A 26,487-nucleotide genomic window follows, 5' to 3' on the forward strand; every position below is an offset into this window, starting at 1 on the left:
TGTCGTCTCATTTATATGAGTTTATTATGCATGTGAAACTATGCTAGCAAGTGTATTTGGCCCAACTGGAAGTGAACTATGTTTCTTTCAAAAGATGTATAAGTATTACTATTTAGTGAACCCATTACACTCAAGAAATGCTTTGCAAAGATTGATTCAGCCTCATTTTGGGCAGCTGGGAAGTTAATCTCTTCTATAGTTTCATTCTGTTCTGAGGGGTGGATGAAGTATGGCAAAGGGAGGGACCTGCACAAGGACAGAATGGAGTCATTGATCAACCTTGTCAGGAAGGTGTTCTCCTGATATTTCAGCTTCATAGAGGTAAGAGGGGTGGAAAGAGATGAAGAAGAGTCACTCAGCCAGTTTAGAGAGAGAAGGTGGTATGCGGGGACTGGCCTGCACAGAGTTTTGTAAACAAGAACAGGAAAGCTGAATATTGTGGACATGGTGAAGGGAAGAAAATACAGAAATGTGAGGTTCTACGTAAAGGTAGAATATCAGATCTGCAGGAAAGAAAGTCTTGTTACAATAGCTGAAGTGGGAGTTGTTTGCTTCCCATGTCGCTATTTTCATACCCATACTGCAGAAGTTTCATTCCCACCATTCTCTCTATATTTATGCATATGTGCTTGTGTATCCCAGCAGCCTGTCTTACTCACTTACTCAGCTGTTCCATTGTAATTGAAGACATTGTCCTCTCCTCTGCCATTCGTTCTCTCGTATGCAAGTCAACATGCCCTCATGGCTGGGATAAATAGCCTTTATGTATTTTATTATGTATTTTTGTAGGACACAGCAGATTTATCTATGCACAGTAGACATAGGGTAGGTTATAGTCTATTGTGACAATATTTGTTTTCTTTCAGGGACAGGGTTGTAAGCTACACTCTGGGTCGCAGACTTCCTACAGATCATGTCAGTGGCCAGCTGCAGTTCCGATTTGAGATAACTTCTTCCATCCATCCAGGTAATTCTCAGTCTTAACCCACCATTTATCTAGATTTCTAGAATTTTTTGCTTCTTGGTTGGTTGGTTGGTTGATTGGTTGGTTGGTTGGTTTGCATTCTTTCTCTTCAGAAATCTGCATTAGTTCCTGGCTGCTCTGGGACTTTAGGTACAGTCATGGGCAAAGGAAAGTGCATAAAGGATGCATTGTGAGTCACAATTTCTTCCCTCTTTCCCCTTAGGACAGAACTACTGGTGTCTCATATTCCCCTGTTCTTGGCTGTTCCAAATACTCCACCATATCGCTGGGAGAGAAGAGAGTGTAAAACTAAAGTCTCATTTACTTCTCTGTCAGCTGCCCTAGTGAAAGTGTTATATGGGCTGTTATTTGTAGAGTCATCTGCATTTGAGCACTTTTTAAGTAAAAATGGAGGATGTAATAGCAAAGATGATTAGCAAATTTCTCAATTTAATTATTTCTAATGAAAAAAGTAAAAAAGAATTCTATGTTCCACTTCTTCCCTCCCTTTTGACTTGGTTTTGGTTCATTTTCTCTTGTAGTTATTTGGAAGTGACTGTCATGATGGTCTAAGGCTGAACCTTGGTTTTCATGTCACAGTCTCAATAGTATTTCTCAGAGACTCTTTGCCGCAGGGGCTCTCTGCTCTCTCTGCTACAGTTTATCATGCCAACAGCAGCTGCATTAGTGGCTGGAAATCATTGCTTTTCACTTGTTGGAAAACTCTGATTTCTATCTTTTGACTGTTTGGATGAAGGCATGAAAGAGCCTAGGTTGTTTGACCACCTGAGAGGAGGTGGTACAGATGTGAATCATGTCAAGGGATATTTTGGGGGAAGTTTTTGCCTTTCAGGGGTGGCAAACACAGTTTTTCACATTCTCTGTTGTGGAGTTTTGCCAGCTTCAGTGGGACAAGAAGAATGCCATTAAAATCTCAGGGAAGACTTCCCTGGCTCCCATAATATTCCCATATTATTTCCATAATATTTCCATGATGTCTCTCCTCTGATGCCAGTTTGGCTCAAAGCGAATTACCTTCAGGTAATACTGCAAGAAGGCAGGGTGCTGCATACAGATTACCACCACAAGTAAACCCATGATTAAATCCACTGTACAAAGACTGCCTAGCAAAAAAAAACTCATCTCTTCTTGATAGTTGTTCAGTTGCCCACTCATTTCACACTGTAATTTATGCTTTTAATTTTCTCAGATTTCTGTGGATGCTGGTGCCCCCACAGCCAACCCTCTGGTTCAGTCAACACTTCTTGTTAAAAGAATAAGTAATTCCTTTTCCTGTCTCATACAGATGATGAAGAGGTCTCCATTAGTGCAGATCCTGAGCCAGCTGACCTCCCGGAAAGCCCTGTGAACAACCCCACAGAGGAAAGCCTCGGTGAGCCTCCATGCATCAACACAGTGACCTCAGAAAGTGCAGCTCCAGAACAGCTAAATGGATACAGTGTGAACAGTGTCGATAGCCCAGGGGCTGTCAAACAACCTGGGGAAGTCAACCAGAACAGCTTAAATGAAGAGCTAGCAGGAGATGGGGAGGTTGATGCGGTGCCAGTTCCTGAGCCCTTGGAATCCATCCCAGGAGAAGTGCTGCCTTCTTTGAGTGCTACGGACCTCGTGGAGCAGTCGGATCTGATGGCTTGCATGTCTCCTCCTGAGCCCGAAGTTAGGGAAAATAACAAAGTCAATTCTGGTATTCAGGGAGATGGTGGAGTCTTGACCAGCATAGAAACAGGAGATATTGATGAGGTGAGTGCAGATGTGCATGCTGGCAAAGACCTAGAGAAGAGTCAGGAAGAAGAGGAAGAAGGGGCTTCAGCCCAGGAGGAGGAAGACAGCAAGCTACAACTGAGGACCACAGCAAAGAGGAAAAACAGGCCGTGCTCCCTGCCTGTGTCTGAACTTGAGACAGTCATCGCTTCAGCTTGTGGTGAGCCAGAGACCCCTCGCACACACTACATACGGATACACAACCTGCTGCACAGCCTGCCCTCGGCACAGATGAGCAGCGATGGGGAAGAAGAGCAAGATGGTGGTAATGGCAGGGAGAACGATGAGGAGTCTACTGTCAAGGAGGTGCTGGATAAGGAAGTGGTCAGTGAGAGTGAGACCGTGGCAGCAGAGCCTCCTCTGGAAAACGAGGCTGAAGAGAACTTCAGCCAGAGCACGGTGCCTCCTGGGACCTTGGATGAGCAACTGTCTGACTTGAACGATGGGCTGTTGGATGGGGAACTCCCCAGGACAGGAAGTGAGAGCGAGTCGAGCTCCAGGCCCAATGGTGACAACGAATGTGAGGCGTGTGACACCTCTTGCTACAGCCCCTCTTGCTACAGCACCTCCTGCTACAGCACCTCCTGTTACAGCACTTCGTGCTACAGCACCTCCTGCTACGACAGTAACAATCGCTTCTCCAGCCACACGCGCTTCTCCTCTGTCGACAGCGCAAAGATTTCTGAGAGCACGGTCTTCTCCTCTCAGGATGATGATGAGGAGGAGAACAGTGCTTTTGAGTCAGTGCCAGATTCAGTGCAGAGCCCTGAGCTCGACAGGGAGCAAGTGGATGGCTCCTCCCAGTGGCCAGATGAACTAGTAGCTCATGGTGGGAATCCACAGAGAGCCACAGAGGGTCTAGACACCCCAATAGCAGGTCCAAGCAGCAGAAGAGAAGGTTAGATCCTGAGAACTGATGTGCTGGGCAACCCTCATTATCTAGATGTCACAGAAGGCATCAGATAATTGAGGTCTCAGATAGCTCATGGTTTATTTCTTATGAACTTGGGGGCTGTGAGCTGGGCCAGATACCAGGGAGGGTTGGATAATTGAGCCTGTCCTTAAAAATCCCAGTAAAACCAACTAAATCAGGAGGAGATACATATATATGAATTACTGTAGATACACATGCATCATTATAAAATCAAGATCAGCTACTATAGTTATGTAGCAGATCAGCATTATCATATCCACCAACTCATTCCTTTTTTCTTGGGATTTTTCCATATCACATATCTGATGGACTGCCATGTCTCTGATAGTCAGCGAGAGGACCAGCTTGTGCTTGTCAAAGGGCAGATATGCTGATTTGCACCACATGAAGGTCTGGGCCAATTTCTGTAATTGTTCATTAGCCAAACATAATCATAAGCTCTTACAAACACAGTTTTCGAGCCCCATTTGTTCCAATTCTCCAAGTGTCAAACAAATTATGTCACAGATGACAGGGCAACTCAACAGAGATTTATATTTTTATTAGGTAATTTGGAAATTTAACTATATCAAATAAAATTCCCATCTCTACTATCCTTCCCTAGAGATACAATATACTTTTTAAGAAATTTTTTCTTTGTAATTTAGGTACTATTTTTTCCAATTTCTTCACAGTAACATAAAATCTCTCCCTTTGGTAACTCCTTTCATATTTTCTGCAGTTGCATGAAGAAGGGGAGTTGATCACTCCTCTCTTCTTCAACTAGTGTATTGTTTTTCTCCAGCTGAAGAAGTAAAGGACTCGGGTTCAGCTAAGGAGTATGCAGCAAGGTCAAGAGGAAGTCTTTGCTCTCCCTAATTGTGAGCCATCTGTCTCCCTCTAAGACACCAAATTAAAATGGCAGCAAAAGGATAATCTATTTGGGTATCACTAAGGAAGTCCAATTAAAGCATTCATCTGTGTTTTCTTTCTCCATTCCCAATTTATTTACTCACACCTTCCTTTGCCACAGATCCTACCCCTGCACGAAAACCGGTGTAAGGGCATCCTTACACATCAGCTGGTGTAAATACTTTGTAGACAGCTGGGACTAGGGAATTATTGAGTCTGTAGAGCAGAATCTAGCACAAATAATTAAATGTTGAGAAGTGCACAGGCGTAGAAACCCAGCTTCCTTCCTTGCAGGTGAGAGCCTTTGCATGTGAACAGCCTTTACATGCAAGTATAGCTAAGGGGGCACGAGCTCGTGTATGTGTGAGACCATACATACAGATTTGATGGTTGTTTTGAACTGTGTGAGCTTTTGATAGGGGATGTGGTGGGAGAGGGTATCTTCTGCATTCAGTGCAGCACCAAGACTTGAGCCTCCATGAAGGGCACTGCAGTGTCCACGGTGGCTTTGCCTTGTTTAGCTGAGTGTGCGTCTGAAGGGCAGCTCAGCTCTTAGCACTCCCTCAGTGTCACTGGGGGGGGCTCAGTCAATGTGCTCTTTGCTTCATGACTTGGCAGCTGTCACAAATACAGTAGATGTGGTCACCTCCACCCACTCCAGGTGACTGACACTACCATACTTCTGCTGGCATGGCGTAACTATCTTGACTAGGGGAGAGTCAATTGTGGTGAGGTAAGTAAAGAAACATAGAGGGGTGATCTGGTAGTCGGTGCTACAACACCTGTAGTAACAGCACAATATTTAAGGCTGTGAGAGATGGACTTTTAGCACTGAGTCATAAACTTATGTAACTCTGCTGTCTGTTCAAAACATACAGCAGATATATCTGTGAGATACGCCTATACACAAGTGGTTTAATGAAGGCATTTAACAGACCATACAGTATCACAGTATCATCAGAGCACCTAGAAAAGGGAGTATTTTTGTCTAAGTGATTTTTCTCATTTCTGAGTGGTGTGAAGTTTTTTAGTTTTTATACAAAATTGGCTTCTGCCTTCTAGCTGTTGGGTCTTTTAAGAAAAAACTTTTTTTGGTCTTTTTTTTTTTTTTCTTTTTTTTTTTACATTTGATTGGTATATATTTAGAGCTTTTACACAATGTTCATTCTTAGACTGTTAAGATTCTAACATCAAAGAGAGCTAAACCATCTAGTGCACAGTGAGTTTGGCTTAGCATTCCCAAAATCATCAGAACCATTCAGCTTAATATATATTTTTCCATAAGCTGCATATTTCTGATGCATGTAAATACTATGTTTATGCAATTCGGATTGTATCTGTATTAACAAGCCGAGCTGGAAATTATAGTCAAAAACTATACCACACAATAAGAAAGTGTGTCCATTAGTAAGATAAATAGTCCTGGTTACTAAGATTTTAAAGACAAGCCAAGAAGGAATCTTTTTCTGGAACATGTGAAGTTTTAGCATGTTAAGTCTAAGATAAGGAATGCTTTTTCGTCCCTACTAGAACTTCTTTGTTTCTTAAAGGATTCTATAAATATTGACTTGATCTTAAGTTTCTTGTTGCTCTCAACAGAACCTGAGTTTGGATATTCACTTAGGTTTCATTTATTTAATATTTAAATATGGCAGGGCAATTGGAACTAGATGATCTTTAAGGTCTGTTACAACGCACGCCATTCTGTGATTCCATATATGGACATATATACAATGCTAGCATTTAAAAACTTCGTCTGCACTGTATTCTGTGTGACTCTCCTTCTGCTTCTGCTTCTTCTGCTTCTTCTTCTGCTGCTGCTTCTTCTTTTTCTTCTTTCCCTCTTCTCTGTCTCAGGTCTTCCTTCCTTATCTCAGATCCTGACTATATCTCACTATCTTTTGTGCTTCTTTTCTACCACCTGTCTCCTGCCTGTTTCTGGTCCTCTCATTCTCCATCTTTCAACCCAAGATGGACTCTCTGAATTTTGAAAAATACCCATGAAAGGCGATGATCTTCTGCTTTGCAGGGACTGCAAAATCCTGCCATTACAGTCTACATAGGAAGCCACTGATCTTTTTGAAAAGGAGAGAAAGATCCAAGGCAGCTTTTAGCCTTTTATTCTACTGATGGAATTACTTAGAAGTTGGAACCAGGATTTTGCATGTTCCTGCCAGGTGCTGCAGAAGCTTGAGTTCAGTTCTACATGAACAGTATTTCTCAGAGATCAAGCCTGATTCTTCTATCGCTTACACTTGTGTATCTGTGAGTCCAGAATCTGGCCCATAACAATTTAGCATTGACTCAGGAGACTTGACTGCATTATTTTAATACTTCTTTGCCATACAAGTTGCTATTAAAATAGTGCCTTGAAAATTGAAATATCCAGAGGTGCTAGTACATCAGGTTAACCTATTTTTTAAATAATCACTTGTTTTACAGTAGCACATTTTTTGAACCACATTGTAAAAACAGTGAATGACTGTCAATGTCTTGAATATCTTGTCCGTAGGTGATTGTCCTTTACTCCATAATTCTCAGCCAGTCAGCCAGCTTCCTTCTCTGAGGCCTGACCATCATCACTACCCAACTATCGATGAGCCTCTTCCACCAAGTAAGCTTTAGTTTTTTTTATTTTATTGCATTTTTTCAGCTTTTCCTGTTAACTCAAATAGTGTAGAGGTCCGTATGTCTTTCTGAAGAACCCCATCTGTTCTGTATATACATTTTCCAGAACCCAAGCAATATGCCCTTTTGTTTCCCTTATTTGATCCTGACTTCAAGTGTTGTCATGTTGTTTTGGACAAGCTCCATAACCTCCCTTGTTGCTTGGTCCATCTTCTTCCCTGAAATGAAAATATTACTCCCTTTTTCCAGTCAGTGTGCTCCGGCTTGAATGGTTTGGATCTGTTATTTGTTCTGGAAGCCTGACTATAAGGTTTTCTGGATGGCGTATCAACAAAGTACTCTGATTTTTCTGTAATGTTTGTCTCCAGGTTTTCTGTAACCAACTTCAAAGATGGTTTAGGATGGCAGTCCCCTTGGTCTGTCAAGTCTGCATACAGGTCCAGCACAGCCCTTTCACAGTAAGGATGCTCCTGGGACAGACAGGTCCAAATCTGAACCAAACCAGCAGAAGCTGGGAAAAGGCAGCTTATGTACAGTGGGCTTGTTATACTGTCCTTGGATTTGATAACCAGTGAATTTTATGTTCATTGTGGACTATAGTGGAGTCTACACTTGCATTGAATAAAAATGAGAGGGTTTTAAAGAGTGTGATCGATTAGCAGCCTGATAATACGGGATTTTTACCACCAAGGCGACTGCTGAGTTGCTTTTACTTGTCTCTGTAGCCGTTCCTGTATGGATTCCCAGAGGATTTCCTTGCTCCTTGCACTGGCGCTCGGTGCCCAGCAGAGCGCACTCTGTGCCCTGCGACGCGCGGCTGACGCCTTCCAACCGAGCGCAGGATTTCACAGCCTGAAGTGCTCGGTGCCTCACAAAAACAACCAGGCCTGTAAACAAAGTGCTCTGTTTTCTTCAAAGCCAAGACGGGAACACACTTATTTGGCCTGTGGTGCCCTTGACAAATAATTCATCATTTGCCAACCATGCTGTCAGTATTCCCTGAGCTGAAAATAGCCCCGGTGCTGGCGTCAGCCGCACAGTAGCATGAATGATTCAAATGCCTTTAGCCCAGTGAAGTCTTATTAGAGTCCCACTGTGGCTTGCCAGTGAATGATGAAATGGGAACGGTTACCTCTGTAACAGGGAAATATTTCTCTTCCTCCCACTCTTACCACAACACTTTGTGGATCGGGCACATTCCATGTTAGATGACTTAATGACAGCACACTAACACCATCTCAGGTAAACAGAATATACTGTGAATCTATTCCATATTTTTCCATCACCAATTTAATACATTTTTCCTCTTTCTTATAGTTATCCTCAGAAGGCAAGTATTTCTACCATTGGTTTTCTCAAGTGCTTTCACAACATGAAATGCAATATGTGATGATAAAGTACAGAAGTTATATCCTTTTTTAGGATTTTGTTTCAGCATTAGCATATAACACTATTTTTACAATAATGGCTGACACTTGGGCTTAAATATATTGATCTGAATAGGAATAGACGTACTTAGTTAATTTTGAGTGGGAAAAAAAATTGAATAATATAACTTAGGAAACTGGTTTCTAAAAACTCTCCATGGAATTTTACTGTAATTTCAAAATGAAAACCAAAGCCTTAATCTAGAAATTTTTCTTCTCCTTAAATTCAGTATCACTATCTCAGTGTCTTTAATAACTTCTAATCCTAGATAAATAGTTCTTCAACCATATGAATAGGAAAAAAATTATATTTTAAACCCTAGTTATATGATCAAAGCTGGCTTACTTCTCACATGCAGTGTTAGCTTCCATCTATAAGTAGATGGTGGTGAAGAGGTGAAAGTAATCTGCTAGTACTGCAAGTTCAGCATTGACTGATTTTATTTAGGTCATGGAGAATCTTCTGGACAGTCTTCTTTCTCTTTTGAATAGTTTTCTGCATAGCTAGATTTCATCATAACCTCACAACAACTGGTCTTGGGGAGGAAATATAATTTCAGACAGTTTTAGTTGGGAAAATAAAGTAGAACAGATGCATTATTTGTGTAGGAGTTTCATAATGACCAGTCTGAATGCTAAGTCTGATACAAGATTAGCAGAAGATTTACAGTGTTTGCATGGCCTCATGACAGCATTGCGAGTCACTGCTTATTGTGCCTCTGTTTGGAAACCCTACAGAACTGAAGCCAAGAAAAATACATGTGCCCAATTCAGAGCCGCTCTTTGCCAAAGATGTGACTGAGCCTGGAGAGGAAAAGACAATGTATTTTCTTTGCCCTGATGGTCCTCCCAGAAGAAGTTGCATCTTCTGATATAAATCAGAGCCATTTCAGAGGCTGCTGTGAAATATGACTTTGCTGATGGAGGGGGATCACTGAAGAACAGAACCAGTACTGTCACATCCTTAGCCCATGGTCTAGGGTGCTCTTACTGTGAAGGTTAGATAGAGGTTAGTCTTTGTGTAGTCACAGTCTTATTTTACCTGGAAAACTTAACAAAAGACCCTGAGGAAATTTGGCTGCTTCCTTGATCACTTTTGCCCCTGAAGTAGCATGAAGGGACTTGAGCACAGCTTGGAAGCAGGCTTTTGCCTGTCTGTTCACCTGTCAGTCTGTTTGTCTCACTGTGCAGGTATCTATCCATCTGTCCATAAATCTGGTATCATATTCAGGCAGCTTCAGTGACTTGTGTGACTTGCAGGCTGTCTTATGGGAAGGTAGGATGTACACCTGCTACCAGCGTACAACTGAAGTTGTACCTGCCACCCCTTGACTTCCCAGTCTTCCCAGGAGACCAGGAGTTACTCAGCTGACTAGAAGTGCTATTGCAAGGAGCATGAGACACACAGTTTCTAATATTTTAGTATGCAAGTGTCAGCCCATGGTTTCAGGTGGACATACCCATAAAGCAGTGAATAAAGCAACACTCACTAACAGGTGTAGTTCATGTCTGTACATACTGCTGCTGTATGTCTGACACATCTGACAGAGACAGCCTTCCTGAAATCATAATCCACTCTGACCTAATGTTTTCATTGTGATCTCCAAGTTCTGGACAAGCTTCCCTACTCCTAAGTTTCCAAATATCATTCTTAGGGCTTAGGAACTCTAAATTGTATTTCATTAGAAAGTGCAAAATAGCCTATAGAGCCTATATAGTGCACAGGAATGGATTATAAAAACTTGTTTCACTGGATATATTTATTCTGGCTGTGTAACTGGATATATTTATTCTTGCTAAGCATCCATCAGCAGGCTTTAGACCAATATGACCAGTTGGTGTCTTCTTAGGCTCTCTAGAGTGTCGTTCTGTATCACTGCCTACAATCTTCTAATTCTCCATTGACCTGTACTATCCTTAATTTGTTTGAGGTAAACAATAGTGCGGAATGAGGGCTAGGATTCGTCCTTTGCCAGAAAACAGCAAGGAAAATTAAGATCTTCATAATGTGAGCTGGATCATATTATCTTTGATCTGGCCAAGGTTATTTCCTCAAGGATACTGCAGATAATGCATAGCTCCAGAAGGGCCATTCCCCACCCACAGTGGTACACCTGCCACAAGAGCCAGTATGCTCAGCAAGGCTCTGGCCTTCGACCTGCCTTATGTGTCAGTCTGATTTACCTCAATGTGCATATGTTGATGTGCTTTTTTCACTGTCTTATGTTTTAGACATGATGCTCACAAAGCTGTGATCTTGTTCTTGAAACAGCTACCACATCTTTGGCAAACATTACCAGGAGGAGGAAGAGAGAGTCCTCTCTTAAATAAACTGTGATTTTCACAGTGAGAGATGCTGCATGTATGCCCATAGTGTGGCTATAGGGTTTGTGTCTTTAAGGACTGTGGTACTTGTAGTCATCTTTGAAAGAAGCAACGTATGTGCTTATGGCTCTTGTTGTCTTGGAGTCTTACAGAAAATTTCTCCAAGGACTCCCAACACCTATCTTTTAAGGTCTGTGGGATTCAGCTGTCAGGGGCAGCTAGCCATGGACTTTACACAGCCAACACTTGTCTGCTATCAAATATGGGAGGTGGGTTTAGCCAGCATTCAAAGGATGGGAACTGGTCATGAAGGATAGGTTTCCAGATATAGTAGGAAGAGGTGCAACTTCTGTCCTTCTCTTAGAGAATAGGAAATGAAATACATAAAGTATGAAATTCAGATGATCCTGAATTTAATCATAGAAAACCATAGGAGGAGTGAACTCGTCAGGGAAGATGGTATCATAGTAAGAATATGGGAACATGAGGAAGTGTTTGCCCTCAAAGGTAATCACCATATGTGGATTTGTGTGTGAATGCGAGTGAGGTTTGCATCTAAACTTGTGTAGAAAGTATGTGCATGTATTTACATAGATATGTCATCAGCTGATGGGTCATGTGGGAATATGAAACTAGCAAGCCTAATTTATTCCACTTCTCCATGCATTCCAACCAGTTTGATATGTGGCTTTGCTAGCTAACTCACTTATTAATTTCTTCTGTTACAAACGCTATTTTTTTATCAACATTACCATTTTTCACAAGCCATCATATGCCAAATAATTTTTAGTTTTCAATCATGGGACAACATAAACAGTAGCAGGAAGCAATAATGATGGAAGGCTCAATATTATACTGCAAACTCTCAATCTAGTTTGCATTCATGAGACCAATACTTTGTTTAGAGAGATTTCTAAGGTATGTCCAAAGAGTCTGTCATCAGTTTTCAGTGAAGCCTTTAATTGCTGTATGGTGTCCTTTGAAGCCACTTTTGCAAAAGGGAGAGAAATGAAACATGTTTGTTCTGAAATGTAACAAAAAAAAGAAAACATGGGATTTGCCATATTAGCTCAGGTGTAATCTTCTTGTGAGGGTCGGTTCTTTGTGGCCACTCTGACCTGCCGTGAATCCAGCCAAGCAGTATCACTAATTGAAAAATTACCTCATCCTTTCAAAGATGGTGTCACTGGTTTTTCATGGGCTGTGGCAGTGAACTCCATGGCCTACCTGTGTGCTGTGTACAAAATGTTTCTGTATATGCATATACCGCATATATGTATATATAGATAAGCAAATAATATATATACACACTTGAATGTGTACTTTGAATATATACACATGATATGTATTGCATGTAGGCTATATATATATGTATATATATAGTATCTCCTGTGTGTATATACCGTCCGTGTATTTGTGTGTGTCTGTATGTCCCTCCCACACGCAGGTTTTCTGGAAGGCGTCACACTGACAGCCTCACCCCTTCCTTTTTTTCCCACCCTAGATTGGGAAGCTCGGATAGACAGCCACGGGAGAGTGTTCTACGTGGATCATGTCAACCGCACCACCACGTGGCAGCGGCCCACGGCCGCGGCAACGCCGGACGGGATCCACAGGTCTGGCTCCATCCAGCAAATGGAGCAGCTGAACCGCCGGTGAGCATTTGTACCTGAGTTCCTTTGACATCTGTGCTCTCCTTTTCCTACCGTGCTCCAGTAACTCCCTTCCTTCTCCTGTGCACCACACTGACTCCCACCTCGTCCAAGTTCTTGTCCTTCCTGCAGCTCTCTCCCAGCCTGCTGATGTGCCTGCTGAGGGTGTCTGCTGCTCAAACCTGCCTATAAGAAAAGTGCTGTTGGGTGAATGATGGGGCAAAATGTTTCTAACAGCAAAAGGAGGCTTTTGGAAGACTTTTCTGAATTAGCTACTAGAAGGGAAGGGAGTATTCTTCCAAAACATGGAGTCACTTTTGCTATTTAACTGTAGGAGTTATATTAATGGGTCATCAACTAGTGCTGTGCTGCAAAGCTTTTTGGACCTGACTGCTACTGGAATTGCTTCCATATCTGTGTGGCATTTTATACCCAAGCTTATTAGGCCTGTTGAAAGGTCTGTCTCCTTTTCCAGGGCACAGCCCTGCTCTAATAGGACTGTGCACATTTCTAGAGGTAGACAGGTCTGCTTACTGTTGCATTGGGCCCTGTAAATCTGTCAGTTCCTTCTGAGTTGGCCGAGGTACCTGTTAACATCATTTGTATTTTAGCTTTGGTTGACTAGTCCACACATAGATTTGTTTATAATTTTTGTCTCATTCTTGCTTTTTAGGCTGAATTTAAGAGGAAAGAAAAAAAATAAACAGTCAAAAATCTTCCGTTTTTGCTTAAAAATAGTGTTTGGGGTTTTTTTAATTCCCTGCTTACTATAATGATGCCATTTGTAGAAAAGGATAAGCAAGACTGAAATTATATTTTAATTATAGCATGTAAAATACCACAAAAGTTTTTTGGCCTTTTCTTCTGTGCTAAGAGAAAGATCTGCAGCTGAAAGAACAATGCAGAGTTTAAAAGTGCTATTTTCAGAGTACTTTAAATAATTTGGAAGCTGCTGTGTCCTGAATGAGGCAGTCTGGGAGAACTGGGTCATCAACTTAAACTGACACCATCAACACACGCTCAAAAAATAATCCTTTTTTTACCAAAATTCATTATTTTGAGTAGTATTTCATAACATGTGTTATGTCTTGCAGAAATGAGAGAGCCTGCTCGGTATTTGTTTTCATTATAGGTTTGCTCATAAAGTCTTAAGCTGCCATATTAATATTAAAAAAAACCAAACAAACAAACAAAAAAAACCCTAAAGAAAGTGAAAATTTAATGTAGATGACTTTTCTGCCATTTGCTCTTCAAGAGGGATTTTAGTCATGTCAAAGTTTCAAAGTTCAGACTGTTTGGCTGCCACTTAAGCAAATTATCCACCACAGAAACCAGAAAGCTGTTGCAGAGATAATTTTTTTTTTTTTTGAGGTTGAACTCATGTAAGTGCAGAACAACCATGAAAGGAATAAGTGGTTATAAGAGAGATTAACCATTCCGTTAGTTAATTCAGGTTTATCATTAAACCAGCTATTACAGCAAAAACTGAAGTGTAGGCATTGTCTTTGTGACCTCCTTCCTTCATATTATTCAGTGTTTTCATGTAGGCTGTCTGTCTGTCTGTCTTAGCTATTTCTTGGTTGTCACTGGTTTGAGTTGGGAATTGAGGGTTAGTAAGATTGATACTCTCTGAATCTCTCTGTTTTCAGTATTCATATATCCAGTCACAAAGGGAGAAGTATGGAGAGTTTTCAGCAGTGGCAAATCTCTACTTCTGCAAGTTCCACTGGAGAGTCTGCAGTTTATTAAACATGAAATGTCATGTTTCCTTAGTTTTTGGGACTAAGGAAAAAAGCTGGTGATTCTCTCCTCTCTGCCAAGGAGCTCTATTGATTTGAGAAGTTGAATACAAAGATCTCCTGTTGTCACCTGTGACCTTTTCCTAAGATTCTAATGAAAGGGATTCATCCTGAATCTCCTGAGCATTTGCCCAGTGGCAAGTAATTTCTGTAGTTTTCATCTGGCTGTTAGACTTTTTAAGTTACTCTAGTCCTAAATCTAATTTCAGATATTTCATGTCTCCACATGTCAGGAAAGCTACTTTTCATTAATTGTTATCAACGCTGTGAAGAATTGGACTTTGTTTTAAGCCATCATTTCAGAAATGCTATTTTCTTGTGTTTCAGACTTAATGATTTGAAATGTTTTTCAGCAAGCACACCTGAGAATCATTTTAGGCAACAGCAAACAAAGACATTGATGATAGAATTAGCAGCAGCCTGAACTTTTGCTCTAACCTCAAACAAAATTTGGACTCAACATCACTCCACAGTTTGAAAAAGCTTGGTGACTTTTCTTTTAAATAAATTTACTCCTTTTTTTGGCTTCCTAGTTTAATTTGTGGAAGGGAATGGAAAGACCAAAATATTACAAGGAAGCTTGGTATTTCCAGCCCAGCCAAAACCACAAAGCTTTGGAAATTCAGCTTGAAAAAAAAAAAAAATAGCAGTGATTAAACCTAGTGCTGCTTTCCTTCTGTGCTCCAAGCTTCCCTTTAGCTGTACAACCCACTTGAGGATACAGGGAATGCAAAACTGGAATCCAGGTGTTGGGCAAACACCAGAGAGACATCCATACTTCTAATTTTAAAGGCTCTTGCACATTTTCAGCAGCACTACCTGACTTGCTTACTTGTTGGCCAAGCAGATAACAGCCCTTGTTGTTCAAGCTCTGTTGAAAGGATTCTTTGCAGCGTATGTATGACTGGACTTGTCTTTGCACTAGTTTGAAAGATAATAATCAACCTAAGAAGTTATAACCATCAAGGTTAGGACAACCACAGTGTGGTATTTCTTAAGCTTTATTTCTTTGACAAATCACTTTGAAATGAGACTGAAATTTCCAGAGGCATTCCTATAACTTTTGCACTTCCAATGTTTTCTCCAGTTACTTTGGCATTTTTTTGTATTTATATAAGGTGATTTTATAGTATTGAGACGCAGAAGAAATGCATAGCCTTTTGTTGGCATACAGCTGGTGTTGCTCTTTGAGGTTTGCCAGTGGGGATTTTCTACCATCTAATTAAATGGAAGGTACAGGGTTTTTCTATATGTGTGCTTATATCCCTTGATTATATGAACCTGGGGGGTTTTGTGGTTGGTTTTTCCTTTCCTTTCTATTGCATGTGGGTGTTGTAAAACTCCTCCAGTACTGGAATGGAAAGTTCATTCGGTTGCCTGCAGTCAAGTGAATAAAGCTGTAAAATGTAAGTCTAAAACAGAGGGTTTAAAACAGTAAATTCATTCTGTTGCAAAACCTGCTATCAGAATTTCCTTGTAAAGATGGATGTTTTCTTAAACTATCAAAATATACAGTAAATATAGCTTAAAATGATTTTAAGTACTGGATGGGGACACATAGCATTGTGAAAGTTTAGTATAAATCTATTAAAACTTTAATTATTTTTTCTCTAATTATCTCCAGTCCTTTTGCCTAAGATTGGCATGCAGTGGGCTGCTGGAGATGATGTCTTTTGAGACACCAAAAAGCCAAACCCTAACTCTTGTCTTTAATGATCCTGTGCCACTTTGAGGAACTTACTCGTTACTAACTTCTATTTTGGAATAAAGTGTGCATTAACACATAAAGAGAGAAAACGTAAGTAAAATCTGTAAGTCAGAGCTTGAGCTGAGGAGAGAAAAGAGTGTAAGTCAGAAAAATGAAAGACAAACAATGCTGGATCAGATTAAAAGCAGGCAATAAAGCCATCCTGTCTCAAATACACATGGAAATGCCATGAAGAAAGAAGGATTAAAAATATTGGGATTGAATAAAAGCTAATTAAAATAATTAAGAGAGTCTGTTTTCTAGCTTTTCTTTCTCTTTCTAGCTCTTTCTTTCTCCTTTTGCTTCCTTTTTCTTTTCCTTATCTCTCTCTCTGTATAAAATGCATTTATAGTACACGTAAGACATACTCATAATTTTCCAGTAGAACCAAAGAAAACATGTTCACCAATTTATCTGTCACCTTGGGTGGACAAGTTAAGGAGAATTTGGTTTCTGTAGTGTGAATTCAAAACACTCCAGGCTGTTTGGTCTTCATCAGGTAAAGTATTTAGCATTGGGTTCCTTTACCTTTTCAGGGTTCAGGATGTGCATCCAATAATTTAATAAGACTGAAAGTTACTCAGTGCATCACAGAATTGGTCCTTACTTCATTGGTAATGCTTCCATAAGGCTAAATGAGAGGAGGAACCATGACCTGCCTCTAGTTTTAGGTTCCAGGTGTTCAGATGTTTTAAAGAGAAGCCTTGAAGTAGCGACACAGCCTAAATATGTGTCTGAATTTTGAGTATTCCTGACTTGACACCCTCTGTAGCTGTTTGTTAGTCTGAAAAATGCCAGGTTTGCAAAAAAATAGTGTTGGTTGGCCCAAATGTGAGCAGCTGCACCAGCTGCCGAGAGTCAGCTATGCTCTTACTCTGTTGTACACCGAAGATAGAAATACTGGAATCATTCAGAAGCAGTGCTGATTGTTAAGGTAGAAGGCAACAGAAAGCACCTCTGTGAACTAAATCTCATTATTCCTTTCTATGAATTATCTAGGTACCAAAACATCCAGCGAACCATCGCAACAGAGAGGACTGAAGATGATGCTGTGGTAAACAACAGGGTGGAGAGAGTTCCCACTGGAGGAGGAAGTGACTCTGAGGCAGAGCCTTCCCAGCCAAGCCCAGGTATGGAGCAACAAAGCTTCTAAGTGGCATGTTCAGTGCCATTCAGTTCCGGGAAAACTCTATTTCCAGTGGAGACTGGAGTTTTATTATACCAGGTTGCAAAACTTAATTTTTAAAAAAATCAACAAAACAGAATTAAAAATTAAAAAAACCCCTGAAGATACATTTTTTTAGATGTGAAGCTACAAGTACAAAGCTGGATACAACAGTTTGAGTTCTTCTTTAACAACTACTAAGATAGACAAAGCATTTTTACCTTAGTTAAGGGCCATTTGAAACTAAAATGAAAGAAGCATTTTGCCACTACTAGATGAATACCATTCACCTCATAGCTGCAAAAAAAGGTGCTGTCTTATTTTCATGGCCATGTGATTTTTAGCTTGGGTCATTTGCAGTTTATTTTCTCTAGGCCTGGCTTCTGCACTGCCACATTTGCCTGTGTGATTATGCCTGCAGTGGTCCTGGCATCATGTATGAAATATTTGTGGTTTTAAAGGTGTGGTTTTGTGATAGCTGTGAGCTGGCCTAAGAGTGGGCTGTCACTGAAGAAGGCACAGCTGTCTTTTTGGTCACCACTAATTTATGTGACAGGACCCCATACCAGAGTGGAGAACTGAACTGCCTGAAAAATAGCCTGGCTTCTTGTCCTTGTCTTTTACAGCCAGGTTGGATCTTTCATCTGTCTTGTTAGATAAGGAGATAAGAATTGGTGTCACTACAAAGCAGAGGAAGAAGATGTGTACCCAAGGCAGTATGGGATGGCAGGGGTCTCTTCTACTCCTTTTGGTGGTAGTCACACTCCTACCAAAAGTGTTTTCTCAAAACATTTGGGAAACCATAGTCTTAAGTGTTTCAAGAGGCCATGCAAAAGTAACTCCCTGCTTTGTTAGCACCAGCAGAATGATTCACCAGTTCTCTTCCTTTGGATCACTTTTGCCTCACCTAACTTTGTGTTCTATTTTGTCTGCCATGAGTAAATCCAGCTTCTTGCCATCCTTTTGCCATCCCTCGTAAATAGGATTGGTAATGGGAAAGAACCAACATAGTACCTTGCTTGAATTTTCCCATGTTGAATAGGAAAAGTTACATAGAGAAGTAAGAAACTTTTTTAACAAGTTTAGAAAAATATTCAGGTTTTTTTTTGTTCGATCCATTAGGTGTTTTTATCTTGAAAGTCAGTTTTGGCCAAGGATAGTTAACATTTGGTGCTCAAAGTTTCCTTACCATCTTTTGTATTGCAATTGAAGGGAGACTTCTACCTACAGTGGATCTTATAAGGAGATCCTAGTTCTCTATGTTAGAGAAGTGGAAATGAGGTACACATTGTATTATTAGCATTTATAAGTAATGTAGCCATTACTTGTAATATGTACAATCATTTAGCAGACAATAGACAGTAAAATAGTAATTTAATAGGAGTTGCCACCACTAAGTGTTTACTTCAGTTTATTATTTATCATGTACTCTTTAGTTTTAAACTCAAAGAGCTAATGAGTGTGATAAATCTTTCCTTAAGTTACTAGGAAATGGTTTTTGCTATAGATAATTGCTTTGCTTTTAGAAGACAACATCAATATTGCATAAAATTCCAAGAATTAGAAGATCAATGATGGTGTAAACACATTAGGGAAAGAAAAAAATGCAGTATTATACATTTGTTATTTGTCTTTTAATTTAAATGAAAAATTTCAGAAGGAATACAATTAAGGCACATTAATCCAGGTTCTAAACCAGTATAAATCAATTTAACTCCAGCAACTGATGCAGTCTGCAGTTTTAAATGGATAAAATAATATGATGTGTGCAGCATGAAGAAAAAAGAAATTAAACTGATAAGAAAATACTATAAAAGTGTATGTATTCTGTTGACGACATCTGCATCCAATTTTCTTGGATTGCAAATAAAATGTGGCTTTATTTGAAAATGCCAGAACACCAAAGCTATACTTCAATGGTAGGAAGAATTTTTCTGGTAGCTAAAGAACATAAGGAGTTTCTACTTCTACAGAGTTACATTCTGAATGCTCAGTTCTGCTCCTGTGCTTCATTAATTGATACAGATTAAAAATAATGCAATTGTGTCTGGTTTTGTTTTCTTTACCATAGAAGTCCCCAAAACCTTAGATTTGTTAAAAACAATGCAATTAAGTAAAGGGTAAGGCTGGATTAGGAGATCAGATTTCTCTAAAATCAGCTGCAGGGGAAACCAGAATGGGCTGGGTGCCTGAACCAAACCATCAGCTGGTAAAAACCACTGTGTCACATTACATTTAAGGACAGCATCAGACTTGACCCAGAGTTTCATAAGCTACAGTTCAGGAAACCATCCTACTCCTGCACTGCTGTGGTAAACACTGCATTACTGACCATAAGGACATCTGTCAGTTTGCCAGCAGGATTGTCTTGGGAATACCAAGGTAGGTTCATTGGGTTGGTTGGTTTTTTTCATCACTTTTGCAGCTGTTTCTGGAAGGTTAAATAATAGACTTTGCTTGCCACTACATTAATAAGTTTTTTTGGTTTTTTTTTTGTCCAGAGATTAGGAGGGAAGGTTCCCTTTCTCCTGTGAATTCTCAAAAAATCACCTTGTTGCTGCAGTCTCCAGCTGTGAAGTTCATCACCAATCCCGAGTTCTTCACTGTGCTGCATGCAAACTATGTGAGTAATGATGGTTTGCTCCCTCACACTATTGGATTTTGAGTCCCAGTGCTGTGTCCCACACCTTCAGAGAGAATGCACAGTAAATTGTGTGACCTGGGGCTCAGCTATCCTTTCTGAGCACCAGACCAGGCTGGGGACACTACAGCCAGGCTGCTCCAAGGAGGCTCTTGCTGGGATTCTGCCTCACTCAAGAGATTCCATGGTACAGAGAAGTCCATTAACATTATCCTCCCAGAACACGCAGGAACCCTTGGTTTCAGCTTGGTTGATTCTGTTGTCTGTTGCTGTAAGCAGTGAAGTTGGTGCCTTTTGATCCAATATCCTGAGAAATCTTACTCAGATATCACCAAGTCTCAGGTAAATAGAGGGAAAAAAATTACCTTTTGCAATTTGTTTTCCCAAAAAGGGAGCAGGCATAACTGAGTGAAAGAAATACTGCCTTATGTCAGTGTAGCTATTTTGGAAAAAGCACAAATAAAAACAAATTTTCAAAATTCAAATAACTTTTTTTTTTCCCCATTAGGGCAGTAAAACCACACATTTTCTTGCAAACCTGGAGGGAAGTGGAAAAAATGTGGTGTCAAGAGGAAGTAGGTAGGGAAGTCCAACAATGAGATGCAGTCCTAGTTTGCCATGTCTGGAATATAGTTCAACAAGGCATCTAAACATGACTTCTGACTATTGGAAAGTTCTCCATTTCTGGGTAGCAATGACCTTCCTTTTCAAAAGGAAAAGAAAACACTTTGAGAGTTGCCTCAGCACAACCTCTTAGCTAACTGCAGGCATCAGGTTCTGGCTGTGGCACTTTGTGGATGGAAGCCAGCCGTCCATATCCAAGCATCTGCCAGGGATTATCGCCCATGAGATCCTGACAAGGAAGGGATGTATTAACTCGTCTGACATTCCCTGAACTAGGTTATGGAGTGCAGATAATTTCTTCCATTGGCAAGGTGATATATGATGATTTATAGCTGGGAGCAATGTAATTTCTGACCAGCATAATTGTTGGGAAAATGAGCAACTGATTCCATAGTAAAGAGCAGCACTCAAGAGACTCAATCTCAAACTCTGAAATAAAAAAGAAAAAAAAAAAAGCAGAAAGAGGCCCTCAGTTTTATCTTAAGAACTTGTCTCTAATGTGAGAAGCAGAATAATTTACTAAAACATCTGTCAAATGGTCATACAGATACCACTTGTACAGGAATAATGGCCCACATAACTTTTGCCTTAACGTGAGTGTAATATTTTAACCACAAGCCCCTATTAAAATTTCAAGCTATTAATTATGCCACTGAAGTTGGTATTGGAAAATATTATCCAGCAGTTAGAATTAAAAGGGAAAGGCTCTCATTTTTCATATATTTTATTTCCATGAAGAGATAAAAATACATTTCACTCCTTGTTTCCATAATGCAGCTTAGAGATTATTCAGGACAGTCAATGATCATACATTAGATCAAAATACAACTTTTTGTTAGATAGTAGGCTGGGATCTTAAAAGTCTGTGGCCATGAAGCTTTCCCAGGTTATAAGCAGGTCATATCTCCAGGGCAGAGATCATATCTTTGTGATTTCATAACATTTACCAACCCTTGTCATAATTAGGGACCCTGAGCTACAGGGAGCATTCTCAGTGGTGTCACCACAATAAATCTTTACATAATAAAGATTATACCTGTAGATGTTTTATTGCATTATGGTGGTTGAAATGCACTAAACACACATAGAAATTGAGAATTCAAAGCTGCTGGGTCAGATTCTCTGGACATATTCCAGGTCTGCACGCTGGAGCTCACTTCACTGAAGACAGGAGTCCTCCAGTGATCCTTTATTACTCTAATGGATAATTCAATCCTTTGGGCTGACCAGCAAACCAAGACACTAATTTCCTCTGTAGTGAAAGACTCAGGAGATTTTTGTGAAGTTTTCTACTCTGTCTTCAGGAGCCTTTTCCCTGAAGTGAAGGATACAAAGAGTAGCCTGTGAATGGGCCTGTGTGTTGTCAGCACAAGTATTATTTTGTGGTGCTCTGTCATTGAACACACTGTAACAACAAATGCAGTTGACTGGGCCCCTATTCTGCAATCAGATCAGTTCACTCCCTTGGGCTGCCTCAGGCCTCATTCCCCTAAGAGGTGTATTTAATGCCCATTGTGAGATACTGCTCCCTGCCTGAGGGGTGGCATGTGTCCATCTGTCAGGCTTTGTAGTCATCACAAAAACAAACAGCAGAAACAAATACTCTGTTCCAGGAAACAATTCACACCTTCTAAAAATAGACAGAGTGTCCTGTGGCTATATAGTCATCATAAAGAAAGGTAGCAAGCTCATATCTGCACTGGATTTCTCTTAAGTTCATGAGTTCTGTCATGCACTTCTTGATATCAGTTATAGCAAAAACAGATGTGCACAGCTGTCTTTGCATCTCTCTGGCACTGCCCAGGCACACAAGCAGTGTTTCTGTCAACCAGTAAGAGCAATGAAAGGGGCAACTACATGCACCTTGAGTGTGTGATGTTTCAGCCCACCATTTTTGAAGTGCATTAAAACAGCAGTTCTTGCACAAGCTAACCATGCATAATGTCTGGAATGTTTCTCTTTCTAGATTGGTACATTTTAATTATACATGTAAAGTAGTCATTCAATTCAAAACAATGAGATTGAAGTGTTTCTTGATTCTAACAGGATTTGTTTCAGTTCTTTGGGCATGTGGCCCATGAAGTAACCAAATATGTTTTGACATCAGATCTGGGTTTCTTTCCTTCTGTTATCCATCTCACAGAGTGCCTATCGAGTCTTCACCAACAGTACCTGCTTGAAGCATATGATTCTGAAGATTCGTAGAGATGCTCGTAATTTTGAGCGGTATCAGCACAACAGAGACCTAGTAAATTTTATCAACATGTTTGCTGATACTCGGCTGGAGCTTCCTCGTGGCTGGGAGATAAAAACTGACCAGCAGGGCAAGGTAAGAGTGCCAGCAAAACTATTCACTTGTTTAACACAGCACTACAGACTACATGTTTATTAAAAGTTTCTTCCTTCTTGACTCAAAATCAGTGAAGATTTGGTTTAAACAACACAAGCAGCAAGGAGAGTTATTTTAGAAGCAGGGAAAAAGCTTCAAAGTTTCAAGGCATTTCTAGCTTTCTGTAGAATATTGCACCTAAGCCAAAGCAGCATTGGCCTGACAACAAAGTTTGAGACAGAGTAGATCTGTTGTGACTGCAAAATTTGACTCGGTATCTCTAACTTCAATGAAGCTTTGCTGACTGACCGCTGGAACCACCAAATAGGTTAAAGCAGCATTTCCCAGTATTATTATTCTCTCCTGTCTTGCTTACATCATGGCCATTGCACATGATTTTGGCCTACACAGCTTCTGGTATTTTCTAAGAGCTATTCTAGCTTTGAGCAGGCCAGTCCTGTTGTTTGCAGGTGCCTTCCATGGACTATACTTACCCCAGGCATTTCTGACGTACAGATGCCAGTGGTTTTCCTGCTGTGTTCCTGCAATGCCATCACAGGCTTGGCAATCTTCAGATTAAAGAAACCATTGTTCCTTTGTGTTTCAGTCTTTCTTCGTTGACCACAACAGCCGTGCTACCACCTTCATAGATCCCAGGATCCCGCTGCAGAATGGGCGTCTCCCAAATCACCTGACTCACCGGCAACACCTGCAGCGGCTTCGTAGCTACAGCGCTGGAGAGGTAACTGTGCTCGTATCACCTTAGGAGCTTTTGACAGCAGTCTTCTCTAGAATTATAAGAACTTCTTATATTTTAAAAGCATTGAAACAGACTGTTTCGTGAATGTCTATCTTCCAGAGACAATAAAAGGAATATTTTTGTCTTCCTGAAGGGTTTATTTCAGAGCTTGCTGGTTTATAATTTGATGGTTTTCAGAATAAAATAATAAGCAAGTAAAGCATAACTGAAGTGAAGTGATGGCAGAATAGATTTTAAAAGAAGAATTCATAGTTGACATCCTGGCCTTGCTTTACTAAAGTTATTAAATTTATTTTTTTTTAGCCTGGTACCTCATATGCTTCTTCATTCCCCACTGTGGCACTGTGCTCTGAAAAGATAGACTCCCTAGAAGCAGTGCAGTAATGTGTGTTGAGGTTTGCTTTCCCAGCTTTCACTCACATTAAACATTTTTCCTGTATATCATGGGAATGATTTTTATCACTTAGGGCCACAGAAAGGATTGAAAGAAGCATAAATACTGTGTTTGTATTGTAGATTTAAGTAGGAAAAAGTACCAGCAATCAGATTCTTCATATAGCAAATCCATACAGTTAAACATTTATAAAGATTGTTGCTGAATAGAGCTAGAGATTAACTGTGGTGAAAGGATCTTTCTCTTCCACAAAAATATCCAGAGAAATGCTTGTGAAATTAGCATCAAAATTTATTACAACAGAACTGGTCTGAATACCTCTAACTGACAAGTGGATTGGGATCAGGAGCTGAACAGGGTGTGAGGTTAGTTTTTCAGGACCAAAGGCAAATCAGGCATGAGCAGCTTGGGCATGTTTTCTCTGTCTTGGGCGAATACAGCACCATATTTTCTGAAGATAGAAGTATACCAATGGATCTGTTTCAATCATATCTTCCCACTAGCTTAGCAACTTCCCTCTGCCAGCAGCCTTCTGTTTAGTGTTCCTGCTGTGATTGAATTACTGGCATGACTGTGATAGCCACCTGTACCATCATTCATGATGGGGCCCATGCTTCCCTGAGGCTTGCTTGCAAATTCACCATGTCAGGGCCAGAAACACCACTGAGCAACTCAAATGACCTAGCCCAAAAAATACACTCGGTTTTGCAAGCACTGGCAAGGCTGGCAAGAAGCAATATGCAATAAACCCAGAAAAAAACCAGTACAGGGTAGACAGTCAAAAGTATTAAATAGTTTTGAGTAATGATTACCTGGGGAAATAAAAAACTGTTCTTTGAGGCTACTGTTCTGGCATCATCAGCCAATGAAATAATCACCTCCCAGTCTTGGTGACCCAGGTCCCACAGTCTTCTATGCCCTTGTCATAATCAAACTTCTTTATCATAGTCGAGTAGCTTCCCATTTGGGAGTGTCGGCTGCTCCACTGGAAGGACTCCCATTGATTTCCAAGGACTTTGGATTGGTGCCTAAAAGTCCCTCATTACAAGGAAAATATTCAACCCTTTGCAGCTCGGTCCATTTATTAAGAGCCTCATGTTTCATGCCATTTCCTCCAAGTGCATTTGGATGTTATAAATCATGTCTGTAGCCTCACACGTGGCCTTTGTCCTGGCCATGTGTCAGCTGTCTGCTGCCTTGGCGGTTTCTTTGCTGAGCAGATGGTGTGACCTCTGGAAGCTGTCGCCAGGACAGTATGAAGTACCACAAAGGACAACTCACCAGTTTTCAGTGTCATGTACATATGTCAAAGGAGCCTGAAGGACATCAGAATAGTGAAGTTGTGGTTGCCAGAGGGGGCACAGAAAATAATGGACCTCTGCAAAAACTTCCATTGTTATGTTTACATTATTGATATTAAATGGTATTATATATTAATTTGAAAAAAAATTGCTACAAATTCTTTATTAAGCACTTTTTAAGGTTATCAGTCTTTTACAGGAGAAAGGGTGTTGTTGCTACTCTTAGTTAACTGATTTTTGGAAGAAAAGTTCAGGTAGCTGTAGTGGCCATCAGTAACTAAAGTATAGGTTACTAAGTGATTCATTTCCTTCCTCCACTGCTATAAACAGAACAATTTGTAAGCACTTTCTATTCCCTCTAAAGGACTTCCCATCTGCAGTGAAAATCAACATACATGATTACAGGGTAGAGATTTTAAATACAGCAAGAGGAAGGAAGCAAGCATCCACAATGGATAGGCAAGAGGTGCTGGTTAGCAAGAAGAGCAGAGAAGGTGCTAGAATATGGCAGTATATAAATCTCCTTACCAACCAAACCACAATAAACAAGTAGCAGGATTCAAATGGGCCTCCGAAATCCAGCAGCAATATAAATTCCGGGAAAAGATATCACAACTTGAAAGGCTCCTCTGGTAGTTTGGACTCTCCACTCTGGTAGCAACTTGCCAGTATCAATTTCAAAGCTGTTAAAACCTGACATAAATCTGTCAATTACTCTGTACTACATGAACCAGGTCACTAAATCATTAGAGGGGTCACTCTTTATTTTTTATTGGAGAATAATGTGCTAATCAAAATTAAATTATTCAATTAGAAAGTCAAAGTAGATGAGATGATTGTGACCGAACACTAAATTGCAGCAATCAATTGTACTTTATTAGCTAAGAGTGGAAAGAGAATTGTTAGCAAAATGGAAGTTAATTAGAGGGCTGGGAATTTTCGTGTTGTGTTGCCAGAGAAAAATTTTTGGAGGTGTAAATGTGCAAAGAGCAAAAACAGCGTGAGCAATGCCTAGGGATGGTGATGAAGAGAAGTACATCACCACTTTATTGAGGTGTGTACAGAGCTGGATTCTTAAAATCTAGATGATTTTAGCTCTTAAACCAGAACTGGGAAGATGGGAA

At 40.3% G+C, this 26,487-nt stretch overlaps 1 protein-coding gene across 4 annotated transcripts in view; it reads left to right on the top strand.

The window, feature by feature from the left end:
• The window catches only part of HECW1 (HECT, C2 and WW domain containing E3 ubiquitin protein ligase 1), a 252,197-nt gene that overhangs the window by 177,852 nt on the left and 47,858 nt on the right, over positions 1–26,487 (top strand). Inside the window, exons 8-15 of one of the 4 annotated variants that reach the window (XM_056485453.1) lie at positions 867–967; positions 2,271–3,644; positions 7,084–7,185; positions 12,456–12,606; positions 17,149–17,279; positions 19,816–19,937; positions 22,723–22,908; positions 23,516–23,650. In XM_056485453.1, the coding sequence (XP_056341428.1) occupies positions 867–967; positions 2,271–3,644; positions 7,084–7,185; positions 12,456–12,606; positions 17,149–17,279; positions 19,816–19,937; positions 22,723–22,908; positions 23,516–23,650 (2,302 nt within the window). The remainder of the gene's footprint in view (positions 1–866; positions 968–2,270; positions 3,645–7,083; positions 7,186–12,455; positions 12,607–17,148; positions 17,280–19,815; positions 19,938–22,722; positions 22,909–23,515; positions 23,651–26,487) is intronic. The other 3 variants (XM_056485456.1, XM_056485454.1, XM_056485457.1) reach the window with 3 other exon arrangements.

This window comes from Oenanthe melanoleuca, chromosome 2 (genome assembly GCF_029582105.1).
Source record: "Oenanthe melanoleuca isolate GR-GAL-2019-014 chromosome 2, OMel1.0, whole genome shotgun sequence".
Lineage (NCBI taxonomy): Eukaryota > Metazoa > Chordata > Aves > Passeriformes > Muscicapidae > Oenanthe > Oenanthe melanoleuca.